General features: G+C 46.6%; 1 protein-coding gene across 1 annotated transcript; it reads right to left on the bottom strand.

Annotated features, from left to right (window-relative positions):
* Positions 1-25,163, bottom strand: LOC124716726 (protein VASP homolog). The gene is made up of 4 exons (XM_047243269.1): positions 25,010-25,163; positions 21,882-22,112; positions 18,742-19,071; positions 1-113 (listed from the first exon to the last, which is right to left on the bottom strand). The coding sequence occupies exons 1-4, from the start codon at positions 25,161-25,163 to the stop codon at positions 1-3; spliced, it is 828 nt and encodes a 275-aa protein (XP_047099225.1).

Raw genomic sequence — 25,163 nt, forward strand, 5'->3', positions numbered from 1 at the left:
TCACGCCCCCGCCGCCACCGCCGCCTTATTTTTACGGTCCTCCTCCTCTCGAGCCAACCTGCGGGGGTGGGTTTGAGGCCGCTGCATCCGCAGGACGTATTTGGTCGCCTCAGCTACAACGCCGTCAGTGTCAAACTTACAAGGCACTGCTTCCTTTCTGCCGCTACATGCTACTGCCCATATTCTTGTCGTGGACCCAACCCAACCAAAATTACACGCGGAACACGAGAAGTGGTAAAATCGCGCCACCATATTGTGAGCTAGTGTACCATAGAAAGTATTTGAAAAAGAGTCGAAGAAATATCAAGAGCTGATAATGAATTAAACCTGTGATAAGTACTAGTTAAAGGAGTTTTGCTATTTGGGGAGCAAAATAACTGATGATGGTCGAAGAAGAGAGGATATAAATTGTAGACTGGAAATGCAATGCAAGGAAAGCGTTTCTGAAGAAGAGAAATTTGTTAACATCGAGTATAGATTTAAGTGTAAGAAAATCGTTTCTGAAAGTATTTGTATGGAGTGTAGCCATGTATGGAAGTGAAACATGGACGATAAATAGTTTAGACAAGAAGAGAATAGAAGCTTCCGAAATGTGGTGCTACAGAAGAATACTAAAGATTAGATGGGGAGATCACATAACTAATTAGGAGGTATTGAATAGAATTGGGGAGAAGAGGAGCTTGTGGCCAACTTGACTAGAAGAAGGGATCGGTTGGTAGGACATGTTCTGAGGCATCAAAGGATCACAAATTTGGTACTGGAGGGCAGCGTGGAGGGTAAAAATCGTAGAGGGAGACCAAGAGATGAATACACTGAGCAGATTCAAAAGGATGTAGGTTGCAGTAGGTACTGGGAGATGAAGAAGTTTGCACAACAAAGAATAGCATGGAGAGCTGCATCAAACCAGTCTCAGGACTGAAGACCACAACAACAAGTGCTAGTTACGATTAGCTGACCATAATCGGATACCATACAGTTATTACACGAGTTGCTATATATTTGCAGTAAGGTTTCACAGCGATCCAGCAAATATTTGTTTTGGTACAAATTCAACTATGGATCACAAATACTTTACTATTTGTGTAATTAATTTCGGAGGCTGTGACCATCTCCAGACGTGAGTGAATCCAGTACATTACGTAATTTGTGTAACGCGTTATACAGGTGCAGTCACATTAACAGCCATAGAAGCTTCATCATAAGATCTAAAAAACTTTCTGAGTGCCGTAGATACTATTACGGTAAACATGGTAACACAGACGAGAGGTATACCTCACGTCTTTCAACTGTCAACAGGTGTCCCAGAGCTGTGCTGGAATCCTCCCTCTCTCTATCCCCCTCCCTCTCTCTCCTTTCTCGCTCTCTCTCTCTCTCTCTCTCTCTCTCTTTCTCTCTCTCTCTCATACACACACACACACACACAAATTTTCTATGTATGAACCTGAGTTCCTTAGCGGGTAATGACATTTGTCAAATACCAACACGTCAGGGCCAAATGGCGTTCAGGAGGCTTTTAGAGGAATGTGCGGCCGACCGCTGCGCTGTACAGAGAGATATACAGGCAGAGAAAGAGACGTCTTTCGCATTTTGGTAAATAGGCGAGCATTGTTAAAAGAACAGGAAGGCATAAAATGTTCTTCCAGTCTTATTGGTGACGTCAACGCAACGGGTAGTGCAGAGGTGGCCACGGAGACCACGAGCCAGTAGCTTCCTCCTGCAGCCGAGCCGCTGTCCCCGGCGGGTAACGTCGGCGGCGTTTCGGCGCCTTAGTGCCGCGCCGTCGTCAGGAACATAAGGCGCGGCCCAAATCCGGCGCCGTAACCTCTGCAGACGCGGCCGCCCCGCCGTCTTTCCTCGGCTCGCGGCTCTCCCCAGAGGCTTCGGACACAGACACACGCTACCCTTTCTCGCGGCCCGTCGCCAGCTTTGCTTCGCGTCTCTACAGATACCCATCCGGCGCGGGAAGCAAGTAATTCCTCGGAGTTACACTACACTCTCTGCCCTGCTGATAAAATTTTGGTGCTTCTTTGCACCATTTGGGTTTCACCCTATACGTCTTAAACCATTACCAAAGGCCATTTCGTGCACTAAAATTTTCATCTTTTACATACTCGTGCAATGGTGTGGAGTCGACTGAATCTACCTGTACCGAAAATCGGCCTCTGTCTTTGACATAATGACACTGAGGTGACAAAAGTCATGGGATAGCGATACGAACTTATACAGATGGCGGTAGTATCAAAATGGCTCTGAGCACTATGGGACTTAACATCTGTGGTCATCAGTCCCCTAGAACTTAGAACTACTTAAACCTAACTAACCTAAGGACATCACACGCATCCATGCCCGAGGCAGGATTCGAACCTGCGACCGTAGCAGTCGCGCGGTTCCGGACTGAGCGCCTAGAACCGCTAGACCACCGCGGCCGGCGCGGTAGTATCACGTTCATAATGTATGAAAGAGCAGTGCATTGGCGTAGCCCTCAGTTGTACTCGGCCCATACTCGGGTTATTCAAGGGAAAAGGTTACCGACGTGGTTATACCTGTATGGCGGCAATAACGGACTTTAAACGCTGAATGGTAGTTGGAGCTACACTCATGAGACGTTCCAATTCAGAAATCGTTAGGGAACTCAACATTCCGAAATCCACAGCGTGGGAGTGCATCGAGAATACTAAATTTCACGCGTTACCTCTCACTACGGACAAAGCAGTGGCCGGCGATCTACACTTAATCAATGAAAGAATCAGGGTTTCTCCAGAGTTGTCATTTCTGACCGACAAAAAATACTGCGTTAAATAACCATGGAAATAAATGTGGGACGTGCGATCAACTTATCCATTAAGAAAGGGCCGTCAGATGAGTCCCAATTTCAGTTGATAAGAGCTGAGGGTGAGCTTAGTGTGTGGTGCAGGCCCAAGGAAGCCACGGTGCAAGTTTTCAACAGGGCACAAGCTGGTGGTAGCTCCATAATGGTGTGGGCCGCGCTTACATGAAATGGACTGAGTCCATCGGTCCTGCTGAACCGTTCATTGGGAATGGTTGTGTTCGGCTACTTGGAGATAATTTGCACCCATTCATGTTCCCAAAAAAACGATGGAATTTTTATGGAAGGCGGTGTGCCATGTCACCGGGCCACAATTATTCACGACTGGTTTGAGGGTCATTCTGGACAAGTCGGGCGAATGATTTGGCCACACGGATAGGCCGACATGAATCCAATCGAACATTTCGTGCATAATCTTCCGCACCGGCAGCACTTTCGCAGTTATGAACGGCTATAGAGGCAGCGTGGCACAATATTTCCGCAGGGGACTGCCAGCGACTTGTTGAATATATGCCACGTCGAGTCGCAGCACTACACCGGGCGAAAGGAGGTACTGCACGATGTTAGGAGGTATCCCATATCTTTTGTCACCTCACTGTATGACGTAATGCAAGGCAAACAGGAATAGAACGAAACACTGATAATTTTTTTTGTCTCTATTTTTTTTCGGAATTCGGGTTATGGTGACGGCTAGTATACACGTATGGCCACACTTTTAGGAAACAAAATGTATGGACATAGGTCCGGAAAAGCTCTATTTCCATGTTAGACCTCATTTTCTAGTTCTGTTCATAATCGCGTTAATCACGGGATACACACAAACAAAACGTACCAGCATGACATCAAGCATTTCCTAACATGACGTCTTCAACCTACCCTCCTGGTTAAAGTGTGAAACCCTTTCCAAAATGAGATGTTCAGCGGGCCGGAGTGGCCGAGCGGTTCGAGGCGCTTCAGTCTGGATCCGCGCGACCGCTGCGGTCGCAGGTTCGAATCCTGCCTCGGGCATGGATGTGTGTGATGTCCTTAGGTTAGTTAGGTTTAAGTAGTTCTAAGTTATAGGGGACTGATGACCAAAGAAGTGAAGTCCCATAGTGCTCAGAGCCATTTGAACCACTTTGAGATGTTCAAAATGACCTCCGTTTGCAAGGATACATGCATAAACCCACTGTCGTACTCAATCCCTGACGTGGTGATGTTTCCCTGGAGAATATTGTTTCACAGTCTTCCACAATACGGGCGCGAACATCCTGTATATTTCGTACACGCTTTTGCTACACAAGAGCTTTCAAATGTCCCTCCAACTAAAAGTGTTGTGCTTAGGTCTGAAGAGAGTGGAGGTAAGGAATTTGTCCACCTCTACCTATCTATCCGTGACGAGATCTGTCCTTTAGAAGCCTACGAACATTAACACTGAAATTAGGAAAAGCTCCGTCGTACATAAAGTACACGTTTTGTCGCATGTGCAAAGGGATGTTACAGGCAGAGTATTCTCTAAGAAAGCTTGGTAAATTTTTCTATTCAGCCCGGGTGGAAGAAATAAGGCCGTAAAACAGTATACCAACAATGCCAGCCAAAACGTTGACAGAAAATCTTCGTTGGTTGCGTGATTCTCCATGAATATATCAGTGCTTCAGAGATTTAGTGCGACGGCGTATTGATGCATATATCTCTGCTAGCGGTGGAAATTTTTTACATTTCACGTAGAAAAGTGTTGCCCGTGAGTAATGTGATTATGAAGAGAAGTAGAAAATGAGCTCTGACACCAAAGTAAAGAATTTGCGGACCCAGGCCAGTTTAACATATTTTCTTCCTCTGCATGTGAGAAATTTTTCCTGTAAGTTCTTTGTTACACCATTTATGGCACAGCCTTAGGTCCGGTTGAAAGGTGACAAATTGGTTGCGAGATGCTGAGGCCAACGAATGTGAATACGAAACCTTGGACGTGGTGAAGTGGTGATCTGTAGTGTAGCCCGAGGTCTAGGTTAGGTTAAAGTGTGATGTTATGGCTGCAAGTTGCCAAAGTGGTATCGAAGACTTTTATTTTTTGTTATTCGTTCCCTCACTGGCGAATAAATTCTTCTAACGGCTACGTCAAGTGAGTGCAGTACCAGATTTCGATGTTGGCAAATGTGCGGAGCTATTTAGAAATGGGAAGGTTAGTAGAAAGGAAACTCCATAAGGCAAGATAAAGGTTCGGATTGCAACTTGTAGAGTTATGTTAAAAGGCTGTTAGTTACAGCAGGTACTAGCAAGTTAAAAGATTAGCACAGGACATGAAGTGATGAAGAACAGTGTGTAGTCTGGTGATTTAAAAAAATGCTTACAAGCAAAACATTCCCGTGTATCCTGAGTTGTCATTCCTACGACGATGCGAGACGTTACCGTAAACCGGTGATTTGTGCCTGCTGCTACAAAGTACAACAATCTGTATACGCCTGCATTCCGGGGCCGGTACGGGCGTTGCAGCGTCTGCACAGAAAACGACCGCGGCGCGCGTCGCATCGACCGGGAGTGGCGCAGGTTTTATAAAGACATAAAAGACCCCGGCGGGGTTAAGTGCTGGCTTTAAACCTCGCGGGCCGGATGCGAGTAACTGGCCGGACTGGACAAGGTGGGTGATGAGGAGGAGAAGTTGAAGAAGGAGAGGGTAGAGGTGAGTGAGTGGACGAGTTGGGCTAATGGTCGCGAGCCAACAGGTGGAGGGCCGCAACGCGCCGCGCACTTAAAAGATCGTCACCGCCCATCGCTCATTCAGCGCGACTGGTCAAGCGGGCAGGGTCCGCTATTCAGGCTGGATTTTCTTCCGCACCCCGGGCTGGCTGGACACTGTACCACCTGAAGGAGGAAGGCCTTCAGCTCCACGCAGCCACCTGCCCACCTCTCCGCCAAGCCTCCGACTGGACCCCAAACACCTCTCCCCAGACGTAACGTCAACAACCTGTTCTTCGAGTCCCCCCCCCCCCCCCCCCCAGACCATCTGCCAGTCCCGCGAGAATAGAAAAAGGTGGAGGTTGCTCCTGTTTACAACAGGTTCGCTGTAATTGACGTCTAGTCGTCTAGTGACCGAAGCTATATCGGGCGGCTTCCCAAGGATGCGTAAAGGCTCTCTGGTGTTCTTAATGTATACGAGGTGAGCAAAATTTCGCGTAGTCGGAGACCAAGCGTTATTCCTTGCTTACCAATAGTACAAAAGTGCCTGCACCAAATCTTCAGCCCGTGCATATACTGTATTCAGTACAAATTGGACGTCAAGAAAAGGCTGTTTGGCATCACCGTACGACCACCATCTTTATTCCATACAAATAAATTCCAGAACGATTTAGAAAAGACATCTGTATAACGTGGGCAACTGACCCTAAATAACAAAAAGTGTGAGGTCGTACACATCAGTGCTAAAAGGAATCCGTTAATCTTTGGTTTGCCGGCCGGGGTGGCCGAGAGGTTCTAGGCGCTACAGTCTGGAACCGCGCGACCGCTACGGTCGCAGGTTCGAATTCTGCCTCAGACTCGGGTGTGTGTGATGTCCTTAGGTTAGTTAGATTTAAGTAGTTCTAAGTTCTAGGGGACTGATGACCTCAGAAGTTAAGTCCCATAGTGCTCAGAGCCATTTGAACCATTTTTTTAAACTTCGGTTTCACGATAAAACAGTCAAATCTAAAGGCTGTAAATTCAACTAAATACCTAGGTATTACAATTACGAACAACTTAAATTGCAAGAAACACATAGAAAATGTTGTGGGGGAGGCTAACCAAAGACTGCGTTTTATTGGCAGGACACATAGAAAATGTAACAGATCTTCAAAAGAGACTGCCCGCTCTACGCTTGTCCGTTCTCTTTTAGAATACTCCTGCGGGGTGTGGGATCCTTACAATATAGGACTGACGGAGTACATCGAAAAAGTTCAATGAAGGGCAGCACGTTTTGTATTATCGCGAAATGGGGAGAGAGTGTCACTGAAATGATACAGGATTTGAAGCGGACATCATTAAACGAAAGGCGTTTTTCGTTGCGCTGGAATGCTCTGGTTCAGTCACAAGCTTTCTCCTCAGAACGCGAAAATATTTGTTGACGCCGTCCTACATACGGAGAAACGATCGTCATAGTAAATCAGAGCCCGCATGGAAAGATATAGGTGTTCATTATCACTGCGCGCTGTACGATAATAAACAATTACTGTGTAGGTGGTTCAGCGAACTCTTTGCCAGGCACTTAAAGGTGATTTTCGGATTATCCATGCAGTTGCAGCTGACAAAACCGACAAAACCGGTGTTGTCCCGGTATTCATTTTCCCAGGAACGAAAACACATAATTGACTCTGTTTGTAGTGAAGTATCGAAAAAAATTCGTGCGTGATGCACAGCGGTATATTTTTGTAGGTACATTCAACGGCATATATGGATGCTGTCCAGAAAATGTACTGCGAATGTGTTCAGTAGAAAAGAACCAATAAATTTTTAACATCATGCATAACGCTGCAGATTTTCACGCATCTCATTGTTTATGATGATGTATCGGCTGAACTAAAAGGTAGGTTGTTCTTATCCCCACAGTGGTTGCTGCCTAACACTAAACAGTAAAGGATATGCGTACCAGGTTTGGTTGAATCGGTCCAGTGGTTTAGGAGTAGATGTGGAACACACACACAAACATTTTTATAATATGTATGGATCGTGTAGCTTTTTAACCCGGTAAGTGCGAGGGGTAATGTTTTGCGCTAACGTACTCCAACTCGGGAGTTTGATTCCGGGCCTATATGTATTTTTTTCTAATTTTAGACTGTGTCATAAGTTATCTGATTTCGTTGTACAAAAATTAAAACAGGTCTTACACAAAATATGAGTAATTATTTTAATAACATTGAAATAAGAGTGTGATCGTTGTTAGGGATCCATACCTCAATCGGAAAAAACCCATCGAGAAAAAATTTGTTTTTCATCCGTCTGTCTGTCAAACCGTTAAGATCCCCCTTTTTTCTCAGGAACGAGTAGAGATATCAGGTTAAAATTTATGTCACATATTAAGGTCAGTAGTCCATTGGTGGTATCCATAGTTTAAGCCTCCAAGTCAACACAAAGATACAGACATATACGTAGCATATCTTGATACACACTCATCAAAACCGATAGATAAGCCATCTACATACATGGTGGGTCTGCTGGTCAGGCGGAGCGAGCACGGTAACTCAACGTGTTCGAAAAAATCACTCTTTGTTGTAACCTAGCCATCACCTCCCAACAATGTGAGCAGTCGCCAGGAACAATACGGGGTCCGCATTGCATGTTAAACTGTAGGTCGCTTGCACTAGCTCGGCAGCACATTGACTGACAACAACGTTGCAAAATGCCCTGCCGCCAATGGCCATTTTCTGTTCTACATATGCGCGCGGAAAAATTTCGTTACGCAAATATTTGTGCTGTTGGTATGCAAGGAACCGTCCAAAGTCGCTGGAGACTGCAGTTTTGATTCACCCTGTATAAACGATTTTAAAGACAATCGGAGCAATCCTAATATTTTGCTTGCAGATGATGCCGTCTCTTACTGTTTAGTGGCAGTCGACCCTGTACGATAAAAAGTGTGAGGTCCTCCAACTGAGGTCTAAAAAAAATTCCGTTAACTTTCGGTTACACCATAGATTCACAAATTTAAAAGTTGTCGATTGGACTAAATACCTAGGGATTAAGTTCCTGGCCGCCATAGCAAATGTCCAACTAATCTGTCCCTCCTTACGTAAGCGTTTCCTGTGTACCTCTTTCCTCGCATAATTCCATCTACCGCGTAATTACACTTCTGTAATTCTTCAGCTTTCACGACGGTGAAAGCCGTACAAGTAGTCGCGGAGTTATTTTGCTGAGTGGACAGAAGATGCGAAAGGACGATGGAAGCCCCGAGCTAACCTATGACTGTTGTCGCTCTGTGGGCGACAAATCCAAACAGTACCGCTTATAAACCCGAAACTCTGTTTATTAAACAAACTCGGGTGAAGTTTTAGAAGAGTGGAGTAAAGAGCAATAAACCTCATATGCAGAAAATTGAAAGTAAAATGCAAAGAACGCTAATCCAGAAGAATAAAAACCGAGTTCATAAAAGCGGAAGAAAGAAATACCAAGGGTGAAGCTTTTCCGACTACACTCTCTAGTACCAACGAGGGTAAAGGCGGCCGATTCAAAGATGTAAAGTGGAGGAATAAACAGTAGCCAGCAGTATGATACTTTATCAATAGAAACGAAACGAATTTAGTGTTGGTGTAGTACGCTTAAGTGAGGAAAATGAAAAACAAATAAGACTTGACTGATGACAGCTATTGCAGAAGATGATCATCCAGACAAAAATGTTATCTTGCTGTTTTTACGAAAATCTGAGTTCGGCTACAATAAAGGCTAAACAGTGAATCTCATCAAAATGTGTCCCTTTCGCGACGAAAAGTCGGCCGGAAACTCGAACTTTATATTAACACAGCTCGCGAGAAATTGCTGATTCTTTTACTTTCCCCACAATCACGCCTTCTCCAGTTCTTATTATAACAACTCGTTACTCCATTTTTCTTCTAATCATCACTTTCACCATCATTTTGTTTGTCTCACATACTTCGTAACGTAAGTGTACATAAAGGAGGGTACCTTGCACACATTACAAAGAAACAGTATTCTCTCTATCCTTTCCTGCCACTCAGATGTCAGGTGTATGGTTAACAAAGGTTATACGCAGAGCATATCCTTCCGCTGAGGCTTACCTCTGAGTAAGAAGCCACAAGACATCGCTGTTGAGTACTCCGTTTCATTTGCGACAGTGCTATGCAATGATGGTTTTTGAAGCACCTGGTGTTCTACAGAATGAAATTTTCACTCTGCAGTGGAGTGTGCTCTGATTCCAAACTTTCTGACAGATTAAAACTGTGTGCCGGACCGAGACTCGCAATCGGGACTTTGACTTGCGCTGGTAAGTGCTCTACCATCTGAGCTATCCAAGCACGACTCACGACCTGTCCTCACAGCTTCAAGTTTGCCAGTACCTCGTCTCCTACCTTCCAAACTTCACAGAAGCTCTTCTGCTAAGTTTGCCATGTCTCCGCAATATCCTTTCTTCCTGGAGTGCTAGTTCTGCAAGTTTCGCAGGAGAGCGTAGGAGACGAGGTAGTGGCAGAAATGAAGCTGTGAGGACGGGTCGTGAGTCGTGCTTGGGTAGCTCAGTCGGTAGAACACTTGCCAGCGAAAGGCAAATGTCCCGATTTCGAGTTGTCGATTCGGCACACAGTTTTACTCTGCCACGAAGTTTCACCTGGTGTTATGCCTGTAATTCTAAAGGCCAGTAGATTAATTCCTGCGTGCATGTTCGAGGTAATTTGAAGGGATTTTGATATTGTTCGCAGTTACTGATGACTGATTTGCGAGGAAAGTTCGTGTACATAATTTATCGACGAGGCTTCTCGAGATAAACCGTCAGGCCGTGTTTATTTATTATTACCCTTGGAAAGCTGGGGCGGCCTAGTAGTAGTTATGCTATATATTTCATTTATTGTATCTTCTGTATACTTATGACTTTTTTTTATTGTATACCAGACCGACCACGCTCTGATTTTAAAATTGTGTTGCGTAGACAAATAGGCAGACCAAAATCCAAGTATGTACATTTTACGGGTTGTACTACCTAAATTCTCGACTATATAATCAATGGTTGTTTATGGTTTGTATTCTAATTGTATCTGATATATATTGCAGACAATTGAGAACGGCTACACATCGGAATCAGTCAACAATATGAAATAAAAGGATTATTTAATCTCAACAGTAACAGCGCAAGAAACTAATATCATTTAAGTAATTACACAGGGTAGAAAATAGCTCTAACCACCATGGGACTTAACATCTGAGGTCATCAGCCTCCTAGACTTCGAACTACTTAACCCGAATTAACCTAAGGACATCACACACATCCGTGCCCGAGGCAGGATTCGAATCTGCGACTGTAGCAGCAGCGCGGTTCCGGACTGAAGCGCCTACAACCGCTCGGCCGCAGCGACCACAGGGTAGACTAACAAGGACTGACCACAACAACAACAACAACAACAACAACAATATACATAGTTAGGAGACGCGGCCAGGGCGAAGTTCTCACTGATCGGGCAGTGTCCACACCGGACACAGCAGAGGTCCCGAAACTGAGCCGTGGGGAAGTGAGCGCTGCCAGACGGTCCGGGCTCCCCTCGCGGTTATCCGAGCGCAGAGCAGGGGTGGGGTCCCCGTCACGCAACCCCATCTTCTCAGATTAAATCCCGGAGCTGTCCGTCTGGTCAAGCAGGGGACACGGGGGTTGGGGGAAGAGAGAGCCGCATGCAAATTGGGTCAGTGAGGCAGACGGGCAGCTGGACGCGGACGCACAGTGGATGTCAGGGCGAGTGCCCTTAAGAGCCGGCGACGCGATTAGAATCGGTAATGGCCAGCTAATTCGTGACTCACCGCCTCTGCCAATCTGGTACAGCGCGAAGAGAGCCGATTCTCACGAGTGGTCGCGCCGGGAGATGAACTCCCGGCCCTCTCGGTGACAAATGCAGTTCGAGATTTCGATGTGCAGTGATTTGTAGACGTCATCAGCTTATGTTCTCAACGTGCATTATAGCAGTTAAGGAAATACGGAAGCGTCCGATCCCGCCCGTCTGCTCTGACTCATGACGTCACAAATATGGCGGAAACGACCATAAACCACGATTCCAATATGGCGCATATAAAGTCGTTACGTACACATTATGAGAACGGAAATACATCGAAAAACAAACACACACACGTTCCACAAAAAGCCTAAAGACACTAACTGGACAAGCGCGGGAAATAGGTTTTTTTTGGGTGAGGACAAACTAAATATAAATAATTTAGATACCCACCCCCATACAAAACCACGCAAAACGACGAAAAAAACCGACTTCACAAAACTCCCCAAATACCACTAAACACAATGTCATCTGGAATCGGATACTTCCCTTGAGCTATACAACTTAATAGCAGCTCCCGATCCCATAAATTGCGATCGAACACTTCCCTTGACCTGTTATCCTTACAATATCTCCACATACAGCCGTCCATGGTCTGAGACGCCGGAACTTTAAGTAAGCCTTATTTCTTCAAGACATACTGAACACTTCATGACTTCATCCAAAAATCCGAATAGTTGAAGAAATTGTATTAGAGACAACGCACTGTCCCCCATCATAGCCGACAACCGAAAACTGTTGACGCTGTCAGTCATATCCATACCTACCAAAGACATAAAAAAAGCAATTTACCAAAATACACACACGACCCCACACTTGCAAACTAAACCAAAAACATCACCTAAGACACCACCAGTGAGCACTACCGATCGCATCAAAACGACACCTACAAACACGCCACTCTCACAAACTAAATTCCGCGCCGTCATGACGTCACACACCACAACAGCCTTACGTCACGGGTCAAAGCCGACGGGTGGGATCGGACGCTTCGGTCAACCCGCAGTTAAAGCTTCATATCGGCTACGTAACGAAGTAATAGAAAAAATGGACAATAAACTCCGTCTCAACGGTTTCATTAAATCGGTGTACAGATAGGGGTCAGCAATTCTTCACCAGAGCTTTGGAAGCTACGGAACAATTTTAATCGCGATTTAACACAGTATAAAAGCATCTCCTTGGGAGTTGTAGTGGTTCCTAAATTGAAATTTTAGAGACTGTGTTTGAACATAAACTCCTCCGTCTGAACAGGCCTAGGGAGCCCCAACGGTACCGACCGGCCACCGTGTCATCCTCAGCCCACAGGCGGTCACTGGATGCAGATACTGGGGGGCGCGGGGCATGTGGTCAGCACCGCTCTCCCAGCCGTATGCGTTTACGAGATAGGAGCCGATACTTCTCGATCAAGTAGCTCCTCAGTTTGCCTCACAAAGGGTGAGTGCACTTCGCTTGCCAACAGCACTCGGCAGACCGGATGGTCACCCATCCAAGTGCTAGCCCAGCCCGACAGCGCTTAACCAGTGTTACCACTGCTGGCTTGGAACAGAAACAGAATTACAGGATGGTTTGTTTCATCTTCTACACTTTCTAGTCACATTAATGTGACCACCTGGCAGAAGTCTGGATAGCCACTTTTTGCAGGGCTGTCCGCTGAATGAGGTTGAATGAGGTTCTGGAAGATGTGGATCCGTGCTGACTCCAGTGCCGAGGCCGATTGTGACAGGTTTCACCGTTGTGGATCCGTGGCGCGAGCAGCCCGATCGAGGTTGGTCCCACAGGTTCTCGATTGGATTTAAATCCGGGGAGCCTGGTGGGCAAGGGTGTACGGTGGACTCATCCTGGTCCTCTTCGAACCACACATGTACACTACGAGCATTGCAATGTCCTCCTGGGACATACCATTATAGAGATGGATATTTTGCCTTCCAGAAAGACGAAATCACCAAGAAATACCACGAAAACATTCTCCATCATAACACTCCCTCCTCCGGCATGGACGCTTTCGACGATTGTTCTAGGGTCCACAAAAGTGATTCACCTGTAAAGGCCTACTGCCAGCACCCAGTGGACGTCCAGTTCTGGTATACAAACAACAGCCTTCGTTGGCCATAAACAGCGACTGGCGTCGGTACAATAATCATGCGCCTGACAAGGTGGGTGATGGGGGGGGGGGGGGGGGGGGGGGGGGGGAAACATGCAGCAATGTTCGCCGAACAATCGTCCAGGAGACGCTGTTGGCAGTCCCTTGGTTCATCTGGGCAGTCAGTTGCACGTCTACTCACCCACAGACGTCTGTGCAGCCGACGTTCACCCCTTCATCGATGGCCCGTTGTGTCTCGGCGCCGTTTTCGATAGCGCCATTTTGCCATGCTCGGTACACTTCAACCGCGGCAGCGCGCGATCAGTTTACAAGCTCACCCGTTCCGGAAACGCTTCCACCCTTCACCCGAAGGCCAATGACCATGCTCTTCTGGACAGCAGATAAATCGCTCCGTTTCCAGAACACTACAACAATGCACTGTTGTCCGCATCCACCCAATACGCTTTATTTACCTTCCGCTATTAGTGGTGCCAACTGCCGTCTGTGAGTGGCTATTGCACGTTGACGTTGAACATGGTGCTGGTCATGTTAATGTGTGTATTTAAACCGGGGACCTAGAAAAGATGGAGAGGCTTCGTCTGGGCCGTAGTCCTCTGTGGTTCACAATGCCACAACAGGCCACAGCAGTCCACCCACTCCACAGCCGCCCCACACCGAACCCAGGGTTATTATGCTGTTCTGCCTCCAGTGCCCCTCCAGGAACGTCTCATTCCAGACGAGTGTAAGCCCAACCCAAATGTTTTCGTGGTAGAGTAATTATGGTGCAAACGTACGTGGAGACAGTGTTTGTGCACCAGTCGCCGACGTAGTGTAATTGAGGCAGAATAAGGAGAACCAGCCCGCATTCGCTGAGATGGATAGAAAACCGCCTTAAAAACCATCCACAGACTGGCCGGCACACCGGAACTCGACGCTAATCCACCAGGCGGATTCGTGCCAGGGACCGGCACGCCTTCCCGCTCGGGAAGCAGCGCGTTAGACCGCGCGGCTATCCGGGCGGGGTCGTTAATGTGGCTTGACAGTGTTGCAGAACGACGAATTTTGTTGGTTGCTTTCGTGCATGACATTATGACTTAGTAAATCCAACCTATTTACAGAACGAATTTTCATCTGCAGCGCAGTTTGCACTGATATGAAACTTCTTGCCGGATCGGGTCTCGAACCTGAGACCTTTCGCCATTGCGGCAAAGCGCTCTACCGACTGAGTTATCCTAGAAGCAGTCACTATCCGCCCTCACAGCTCTTCTTGATCAGCCAGAAAGTTTCAAAACAACGCACGCTCCACTGGTGAGTGAAAATTAGTTCTGGAAATAATCACGTACGCTGTGGCTAAGCCGTTTCTCCCGCAATACCCTTTCTCCCAGGAAGGAAGAAGTTCTGGAGGAAATAAAGCTGTGGTGACGGGTTGTGAGCCGTGCTTTGATAGGTAGAGACTGACACCCGGTTGATAAAGATTCCAGGTTCGAGTCCTGATACGGCAGAGAGCGCTGGTCTGCCAGGATGTTTCTAATCCGACGTGTCACTAACACTGTTGAATCAGCTGCAGCTACTGTCATCGGCGAGGAATTCTTTGACCTGCATGTACCACTGTCCTCCCATGCCGCACCTCACGGACTTCCACAGCTGGAACACTTCCGGTGTAAGTTACCGTGTTCTCCTTCCCGAGTAGGACGATAGGCGCCATTGCTGCCCAGAGGTAGATTCTGGGAATTTCCAAAGTGAAGGGACGTGTGCGACCGAAAGCGCTGGAATAGCAGCCCAAAGGTCAGCTCATTTCTTGACCACTTAATGCGTAGCAGGAGCAGCGAAACAGACGGCGTAGAAAAAATAAAAAAAAGCACACACATGCGAGGCAGCGAAATGAGAACTGCTGTCCCAGCAATTAAGCCCGGCGAGTGTTCCAGACTGTTTCTTAAGAAATGCGAGAGGCAGAATGCGGTCCGGCATCTGGATAAGTGCGTGCGTCTGCGTGCGTGTCTGCTTTACACGTGTAATTATGTTTGAGGATAACCAAAACTTTCTGTGTCACTAACATTTTTCATAATTCTATAATTCCACTGTAGCACAAAGACGAACTGCGGCAATGCAACAACCTCTGTCATTGTTACCCTTCAAAACTTAATTTCACGTAACACTCCACGAACAGAGATTTATTTTATACCTGAGGAGAAGTGTCATAGTCTGCCTCAATTCGACCGTGCTAACGAAAGTTTTGATTACTGGAGTCGCGCCGAATCTTGTAGCCGTTTCATCAGGAAGGAGAAATTAGCATCGCATTACTTCATTACTCATATTACTAATTTTACTTCTGGAATGCATGAACTGTGATTTTATTTTTTATACGAATGAACAGGATTCGAGGTAAGTGTTCATTTGCTCAAAAGGCTTTTCCTTTTGGACTTAATTATATAGTACAGCCGAGGATAAATTTCACGAGGAGAATTAGCTGGAAAGAGTGTAATAGCTGACGTCGTAGAAGATGATGGAGTGTCGAGCTGATGCAAGTGCTGTGAGGGAGGCCAGGAGACTCTTAAAGTAACCGATTAGTGGTCCACGTATCGAGCTGCTGTGCAATAGAGAAACCATGGTCGATTCCTGGTTCTGCGAGAAAAGTTTTTATTTAGTGGGAGCAATGGAAGGTGGTGCTTTCAGCCTCGCAAGAACAATCATGCTATTTGAAGAAAATACAGCAACTGGTTCCGATTTCGAAAGCTGACATTGACAGTCGGAAGATCTCTGCTAGTGATCCACAAGATAGAAATCACACAATCTCTGTGGCCTTTCCTTGGGTTACACACGGCAGGTACTGTGACATTCCTTTAGGTCCCCTAATGTAGGTATTGGGGCATTCCCCTAGTTCCTCTTATTCTTCTTCTTCTTTCTACGAGTTTTCGACAGCATGCGGAGTCTCTCGCATCCAAGTTTCCCTCTCCTTCTGTCCTGCCAGTCCTCTTCTTGCATGACTCTGTCCTACAGTGCACGCCAGTGTAACCGGTCTGTCACGCGGAGTGGCCGTGCGGTTTCAGGCGTCATGTCACGAACTGCGCGGCCCCTCCCGCCGGAGGTTCGAGTCCTCCCTCGGGCATGGGTGTGTGTGTGTTTTGCTCTTAGTACAAGTTAGTTTAAGTAGTGTGTCAGTCTAGGGATCGATGACCTCAGCAGTTTGGTCCCTTAGAATTCACACACATTTGAACTTCTTTTGTGTGTAACCGGGGTCTTCCTCTTTTTCGTTCGTGGAGGTCTCCAGTACCATACGTTAGAAGGTCATCTTTCCTCTGACGTTCTTCGAAGAAGTCGATATTCTTTGCATCTCCCATCTGTACGCGTAATGGTTCATTTCTTATTTATTTCTTGTTACTTTACAGCATCGTTTCCAGAACTCCAGTGCCTTTAATTTCTTTTCATTGACCCTAGAGACTTCCCATAGTCCATCCCCATACTGAGCATTGTCCTCAACTATATTTTCGTAGCTCCTCCTTTTCAAATTTTCAATCGTAGTTTTATCGCGCGTATTGGAGTGTAACTGCGTAATTTTCCCCTCCTATTCCGTGCTTTATTTCCTCGTTGCTTCTACCGTATGTTATATGAACGTCCCTATTTATTGCAGATCCATCATTCATAACAAGATCTCTTCCTATACCTTTGACAACCAAGTATTGAGTTCTTGTAAAGTTAATTTTCATGGCTCACTGCCCATATTCTTCTTTATGCTTTGGTAACATGTAAGAAACTTCCTCTTTTTTCAAGAACAAACCGCTTAGTCCTTTCAAAAAGTCTTGGTTGTTGTACTTGTCAGCAACTGGAGTGAAAAAGATTTTACATTCCCTTCCGTCTCTCACCACGGCCAACGGCCTGTCCGCAGTGGTAACACCGATTCCCGTCATGTCACCTAAGTTACGCGCTTTCGGGCTTGGCTGGCACTTGGATGGGTGATTGCCCGGGCTACAGAGCACTGTTGTTAAGTGGGGTGGCTATGGCACAAATGGCTCTGAGCACTATGCGACTTATCTTCTGAGGTCATCAGTCGCCTAGAACTTAGAACTAATTAAACCTAACTAACCTAAGGACATCACACACAACCATGCCCGAGGCAGGATTCGAACCTGCGACCGTAGCGGTCGCTCGGCTCCAGACTGTAGCGCCTAGAACCGCACGGCCACTCCGGCCGGCAAGAGGGGTGCACTCAGCCCTTGTGAGTCCAATTGACGAACTACTTGACTGAGAATTAGCAGCTCTGGTCACGAATACTGGCAACGGCCGTGAGAGCGGTGTGCTGACCACATGCCACTCCATATCCCCAACTTGTGACGCCTCGCTTGAGGATGACACGGCCGTCGGTACTGTTGGATCTTCTGAAGCCTATTCGGACAGAGAGTTACGTCTCTGCCCATGGATACTGGGACCTTTTCTCCAGGTGCTGGAACCTTCCCATATGTGTTGCACAGCAGAGATTGGGACCTTGTATGTTATGTACAGTAGTAGGTTTGACACAGTATATACTGGGACCTTCCCTGAGTTTCGGCACAGTGTATACTGCGACACTCCCTCAGGTTCAGCACAATAGGTTGTGAAAGAGACAGTAGTAGGTTTGACACAGTATATACTGGGACCTTCCCTGAGCTTCGGCACAGTGTATACTGCGACACTCCCTCAGGTTCAGCACAGTACATCGTGAAAGAGGCAGTAGTAGGTTGGACACAGTATATACTGGGACCTTCCCTGAGCTTCGGCACAGTGTATACTGCGACACTCCCTCAGGTTCAGCACAATAGGTTGTGAAAGAGACAGTAGAAGGTCTACCACAGTATATACTGGGACCTTCCCTGAGCTTCGGCACAGTGTATACTGCGACACTCCCTCAGGTTCAGCACAGTAGGTCGTGAAAGAGACAGTAGTAGGTTTGACACAGTATACACTGGGACCTTCCCTGAGCTTCGGCACAGTGTATACTGCGACACTCCCTCAGGTTCAGCACAATAGGTTGTGAAAGAGACAGTAGCAGGTCTACCACAGTATATACTGGGACCTTCCCTGAGCTTCGGCACAGTGTATACTGCGACACTCCCTCAGGTTCAGCACAGTAGGTCGTGAAAGAGACAGTAGTAGGTTTGACACAGTATACACTGGGACCTTCCCTGAGCTTCGGCACAGTGTATACTGCGACACTCCCTCAGGTTCAGCACAGTAGGTCATGAAAGAGACAGTAGTAGGTTTGACACAGTATATGCTGGGACCTTCCCTGAGCTTCGGCACAGTGTATACTGCGACACTCCCTCAGGTTCAGCACAGTACGTCGTAAAAGAGACAGCCTGGAACAGGACACCTACCTGAGTTGGTGGTGTTGGACTCGGCGTCGGCGACGTCGGTCTTGCAGCGCTTGACGCCGGAGGCGGCGTCCTCGGGCGAGGAGGCGGCGTCCTCGAGCTTGACGAGCCCGCGCGGCGGCTTCGCGTCAGCCAGCGATTCCTCGTCGTCGCTGTCGGCGCCGCGACGCTTGGGCGTCGAGCTGGGCGGCGGCGGCGACAGCATCGGCAGCAGCGGCAGCGGAGAGGCCTCGCCGCCCCCGGGGGCGGACGGGGAGGCGGCGGGAGGCGGGCGCGCCTTCCGCGTCGTGATGGGCGCCGAAATGCTGGGCCGGCGAGAGCTCACCACCCCACCTGCGGACACCGGGGCGTCTTCTCTACAACGTGCCACACGCCACGACCGGGCCGAGGTGCTCTAAGCGTTTCGACACAGTACTGTCTTTCCAGAATGATTTCTCACCCTGAATCTAAGTGTGCGCCGATTTGAATCTCGGTGACAGATTAAATGTGTCGGATTGGGACTCGAACTTGGGACCTGTATCTTTTCGATGGTGCATGACGGGGTACCGGGCGAAGGGAAGCTTTGATGACGGGCTGTGAGTCGTTCTTGGTTAGCTCAGTCTGTAGAGCTCTTGCCTGCGAAAGATAAAGGTCCCAGGTTCGAGTTACAGTGAGGCACACAGTTCAGTCTGCCGGGAAGTTTCAACACTGCGTTGCAGTACCACTGTAGGGACACATCTCTCGGTTTGTAGTTTTGGCCTGAATTGCATCCGCAATGTTCCGTGTAGTTCTGGTGTAAGTAGGCTGTTTAGGTTCTTTATGTTGGTAACGCCACGTAGAGCTCTGTATGAAAAACAATGACTGTGCTGTGTGCAGTCTGTGGCTGGTTTGCATTGTTGGAATTTTCTATTGTAGTGTTGGGCAGTTGGCCGTTTACAGCGCGTAGCGTTGCGCAGTTGGAGGTGGGCCGCCAGCAGTGGTGGATGTGGGGAGAGAGATGGCGGAGTTTTGAGAGCGGATGATCTGGACGTGTGTCCATCAGAGACAGTAAATTTGTAAGACTGGATGTCATGAACTGTTACATATATTATGACTTTTGAACACTATTAAGGTAGAAACATTATTTGTTCTCTATCAAAATCTTTCATTTGCTAACTATGCCTATCAGTAGTTAGTGCCTTCAGTAGTTAGAATCTTTTATTCAGCTGGCAGTATTGGCGCACGCTGTATTGCAGTAGTTTGAGTAACGAAGATTTTTGTGAGGAAAGTGATTCGTGAAAGGTATAGATTATTGTTAGTCAGGGCCATTCTTTCGTAGGGATTTTTGAAAGTCAGATTGCGTTGCGCTAAAAATATTGTGTGTCAGTTTAAGCACAGTCATTTATAATTTTTCTAAGGGGACGTTTCACTGGTAACAGGTGATTGTGGCAAAGCCCAGTAGAGGAGAATGCCGTCCTAATGTAAGTCTGTTTTATCATAACTTCATGCACGCAATTTTAATAGCAAATTGCTATCATTTTATCATTTAAGTAACTTTTACATATGGTTTTAAGTTATGTCTTCCTCTTGCTGCAATTTTTGTTGCAGTAGGTACTGGGAGATGATGAAGCTTGCACAGAATAGATCAGCATGGAGAGCTGCATCAAACCAGTCTCAGGACTGAAGACCACAACAACAACAACAACAACAACTTATTTTAATGTAAAATGTGCTTGATTATGGTTCCGTAATTGAATTATTCATTCACATATAAGGGCGTAACATGAACCTTTTCCTTCCCTTTGCATGTTTCCTCTTACACCCTTCATTCCTTCAAATTCTAACTCTACGTACTTCTCGCTTCTTGTCTCCCAAGAGCCGCTTCTGCCGTATCGATACCACGCACCAGTCCTCCGTCCTCAACACTACCACATTTCTACCCTCCTCAGTGGGCAACCTTTGCCCTTCAGCAACAGACTACCTATCTCAGCGCACGTCCTTGCAGTTTTAGTCTGATTAAATGCTTATTTTGTGGATTAGTGACTATTTATATCTTTGTTTATACGTTTTAAAATTGTTTCATCTTTTTAATAATATTGTTTTAACGAAACACAAAGAAATATCTTACCATTACGTTTCTGTTTTGTAATTTCAGTTAGTCGTACATGTCAACTGGCTGAAGAGGTGATTGAATAGACGACCCACATGGGTCTAGGGGGGATGAAATAACAGTAAACAAAAAACAACGTTTAATATAAGCACTTATATTTTAGTGCATAATTTTTCCATAGTTTTTGTTTTAAATGTTAGATCATGCATAAAAAATGTACAGACATTTTCATAATTATAGGGTATGGCATAAATTTTAATTCTTTTCACGTACTTCTTAAAATATTTAAGATAAATTATTTAAAACTTCTAAAATTTTTTGTAAGATTAATTATTTGCAATCTTGGCTCCGCTTTTCAAGTTTCAGGGTTACGGCAAACGTTAGTAGATACAGAGAGGATGAAATCCTTTCACTTTTGCCTCTCCCTCGTCACCTCTCCCGCCCCATTCCCCCTTTTTCCATAGCCTTCTCACGCCTAACCACAATACGACAGCAAAGGATGATATTTTAAATTTAGTCCTCTTTTAGCATGTGACAATACGATGTACATTGAAATATTTTAGGTCATTACGAAGTTCCAGGTGCGCACCTGTATTTGTTATACATTTTACGAGGGTTTCTGGTGGATTACTCAGATGCTTTCAGAGACCGATAAAGTGAATACCTTGTTTATGTATTTGTGCAATCGTGTCGTAATACATTATTAAACAGGCGCTCTGTCTTCAAATAAGTGCAAATAGGAGCCTTGAACTGAAAGAAGATTACATCGGAAAATACGTACTTTGAATATTTGTGTGATTTTGAGGGTAGTATGTCTACAAATAAGCACACCGTTTTGAAAAGGACTAAGTCTGGTACGTCCTTTTATTTGAAATGGAAACTACGTCTTAAGCATATTCTGAAATGGGATTGTGTGTGGAAAAAGTGCACGAGGTCTTTGGCCTCCAGACGCAAAACCTCCCACCCAACCATTGTACGAGGGCTCGCACTGCGTAGGTGTTTACCCTTAACTAGGCCTGTTAATGATTGGCGGAGGGTGCTCTAGACACAGTTACAGGTGCTAAGCGACACTCACCGGTGCTGCCGCCGTCGCTGTCGTAGTCGTCCTTGGCGGCGGCGCCGCTGTTGTTGTTGTTGTTGTTGCAGGGCGTGCCGGGGGCGGTGGTGGAGGCGGCAGAGGCGGCGGGGGCGGCGGCGCAGGAGAGCACCTTGTGCTGGATGAAGCGCACGATGTCGGCGAGCGCGAACGCCTTGGCGCAGCCGCCGCATGTCAGCGTGTCCTGTCCGGGCGGCGACTCGGCGTCTGCTGTACGGGAGAAACAGCGGAAGTGCCGTCTGAATAGGGGCAGTCCGTGCCGGGAGCCGGTGGCGCAGCATTACGACAGTAAAATCGTTAATGGCTAGACCATTTGAGAGTGACAGTCATAGAAAAAAATTAATTTTATTGGCAACCTTTCTGGCCTGGCTTCCTCTGCAAAATTATTTATTTATACTCAGAAATGGCTCTAAGCACTATGGGACTAAATATCGGAGGTCATCAGTCCCCTAGAACTTAGAAATACTTAAACCTAAGTAACCCAAGGACATCACACACATCCATGTCCGAGGCAGGATTCGAACCTGCGACCGTAGCGGTCGCACGGTTCCAGACTGAAGCGCCTAGAACCACTCGTCCACACCAGCTGGCTTATTTGTACTACAGACTGCTACGGTCTCATTGTTTATCCAGTTTCTTACAGAAAGCAATGTTCTGAAGATAGCAGAGGTAAAATACAGGGAGCAAGAATTTGTCTACCGCGTACTGGAAACTGACGGTAGTTGAGAGGGATGAGAGACAAGCAGTGTTTGAGAAGGGAGTGAGACAGCGTTTCTGATGTTATTCACTCTATATACTCAGCAAGCAGTAAAGGAAGCCAAAGAAAAATTTGGTGAAGGTGTTACGTCCTGGGAAAAGAAATAAAATCTTTCAGAATATATGCTTGTAGCTCTGTAGTTAAGCTGGCTCGCACAAAAAGTCACACTTCAGGTGAAGAATAAGTGCACTGACCACAAAGAATGCATGAAGCGTTCCAGAATCCTAAGTGACTTTAAGCCACACCTTAAAAAAAAAAAAAAAGAGATTAGTTGAATAGAATGGACAGTGTCTTGAAAGGAGGCTATACGACGAACATCAACAAAAGCGAAACAAAGGAGGTAATTAGCATCAGGAAACGAGACACTGAAAGCAATGGATGAGGTTTGCTATTTGTGCAATAGAATAACTGACTATGGCCGAAGAAGAAAGGTTCTAAAATGCAGAACAACAATGATAAGGTAAGTGTTTTTGAAGAAGAGGAATTTGTTAACATCGAGTATAGATTTAAGTCTTAGGACGTCTTCTCTGAAAGTATTTCTTTGGAGGTAGCCATATATGGAAGTGAAACGTGGATGGAAGCGAATTGTGGACGATAAACATTTCAGAACAGAATAGAAGCTTTTGAAACGTGGTGCTAGAGAAGAATGCTGAAGATCAGAAAGTACATCATGCAACTAACGAGGAAGCAATCAAGAGAAGTGGGGAGGAAAAAAATTAGTGGCAGAAGAGGGCGTCTATTCGTATTCTGAGACATTAAGGGATCAACTTCCTTGTACTGGAGCGTATTGTGGGCTGGTTTGGGGGGGGGGGGGAGGGGGAGAGGGCTGGTAAAAATTGTAGAGGGAGAGCAACAACGAAATACAGTAAACAGGCTCTAAAGGACAGTTATTCGGAGAGGTAGAGGATTGTACAAGATAGAACAACATAGATGGCTGCACCACAACAACAACATCCATTTTAGACTGAAATGCAGCGAAAAGTATTTCAGCACTTAACAAAACCTTAAAAATATGCTGAATCACGAAATTACCCTCAAGGGACAGGCGTGCGCGACGGCCCCGTATCGTATTCGCCTGGAGGGTTGCCGACGGGCGCCGGTGTGCTGGCAGGCCTGAATGTGTTTTTAGATGGTTTTCCGCATCCGACTTGGTGAACACCGAGCTGGTTTCCACGTCTCACCTCAGTTACACGATTCGCAAACGTTTAGGAAACGTTCTCACACTTTCGCATGGATAACGCTAGACGTGGACATATTGAGGTACACGAATTCTGCCCTAGAGGCGTAAGGGTTGGGGACAGAAGGGAGGCATGGGTGTGTGTGTTTGTCCTTAGGATAATTTAGGTTAAGTAGTGTGTAAGTTTAGGGACTGATGACCTTAGCAGTTAAGTCCCATAAGACTTCACACACATTTGAACATTTTTTGAACAGAAGGGAGGGCATCCTAAATGATCCATCACTGAAGTGGATGTAGGACTACGGCTGGCCATTAGCTTATATAAATAAGGAATATCAACAGCCGTTTTTTTTATAAAATGTATTATTCACCCGACCAGTTTCGGCACTACATTACGGGCCTAAAGATTACACTAACGTAGTGTCGAAACTGGTAGCGTAATTAATACATTTTATGAAAAGTAAGGCTCCGGGTATTCCTTATTTCAACAAGGAACGGCATCGGATCACCCTTTGCCACTACCACTGGCAAATCCGCAATAACTTGCTGACGCCGTGAAGATTTCGGATATGGCCACGAAAAACAAGAAGGTGAAGCACGAAATTTTCGCTGAATTCCACTTCAGAATTACTGACATATGAAATTCTAATACTTGTCTTTATAAGCAATTTTAACTGTCAAAGGTGATTATGATGTTTTGTAATTTAAAAGAAACTCAATACCAGTAGACATTCATATTGCGCTATAAAGTTATAAATACGAAACTAAATTGCATAAAACGTTAAAAACGAAAAAGTGGTGTCAAAATAGATTGGAACTCACCATGCGTTTGAGGCTACCACGAGAAAACATTCTGGAGCTAACCTTTATAAAACCTTAAATAGCACGACACGGTCTCCAGTACACGCTGTTCGTGTTGGGTGTTTAGTAAGTAGAGTACAGTGACAACTCTCCTTGCCAGAAGGCACTGTTCGCAGCCCGTACTAGTATGCTGCAAACGCGTCGCACGGTAATCCCGTGGCGGACAGAGCCGCCGTTTCCCGGAAAGCTCTAAAGCCGTCCCCCTCCCGCGCGACAGCTTATTCGACCAATGGCGAGCTAGAGACGGCAGGTGGAGAGTGACCAGTGGCCAGTGTGCACAGGCGGACACAGGCCCTCCCCCGATTGCCTCACACATGGACACGCGCGGACTGCGGGGGTGGCCACCCCCATCAACAGGTGGCCGGGCGCTGACCACTGGCCGAGGCGGCGGGGGTGGGTCCAGGGCGGCGCGCATGCGCACTCGCCCTCTACCGCTTCCAGGGTCGTTGGCTGTCCCTTTGTCCAT

This window comes from Schistocerca piceifrons, chromosome 9 (assembly GCF_021461385.2).
Source record: "Schistocerca piceifrons isolate TAMUIC-IGC-003096 chromosome 9, iqSchPice1.1, whole genome shotgun sequence".
NCBI classification, from domain to species: domain Eukaryota; kingdom Metazoa; phylum Arthropoda; class Insecta; order Orthoptera; family Acrididae; genus Schistocerca; species Schistocerca piceifrons.

What these genes read in the sequence shown, in the direction of transcription:
- LOC124716726 (XM_047243269.1), bottom strand. Translation starts at nt 25,163, where the DNA reads ATGGACAAAGGGACAGCCAACGACCCTGGAAGCGGTAGAGGGCGAGTG. An exon ending in CAGTCCGCGCGTGTCCATGT is followed by an intron (nt 22,113 to 25,009) that starts GTGAGGCAATCG and finishes TCTCCCGTACAG; the next exon opens with CAGACGCCGAGTCGCCGCCC. An exon ending in GTCCAACACCACCAACTCAG is followed by an intron (nt 114 to 18,741) that starts GTAGGTGTCCTG and finishes ACGGCGTTGTAG; the next exon opens with CTGAGGCGACCAAATACGTC.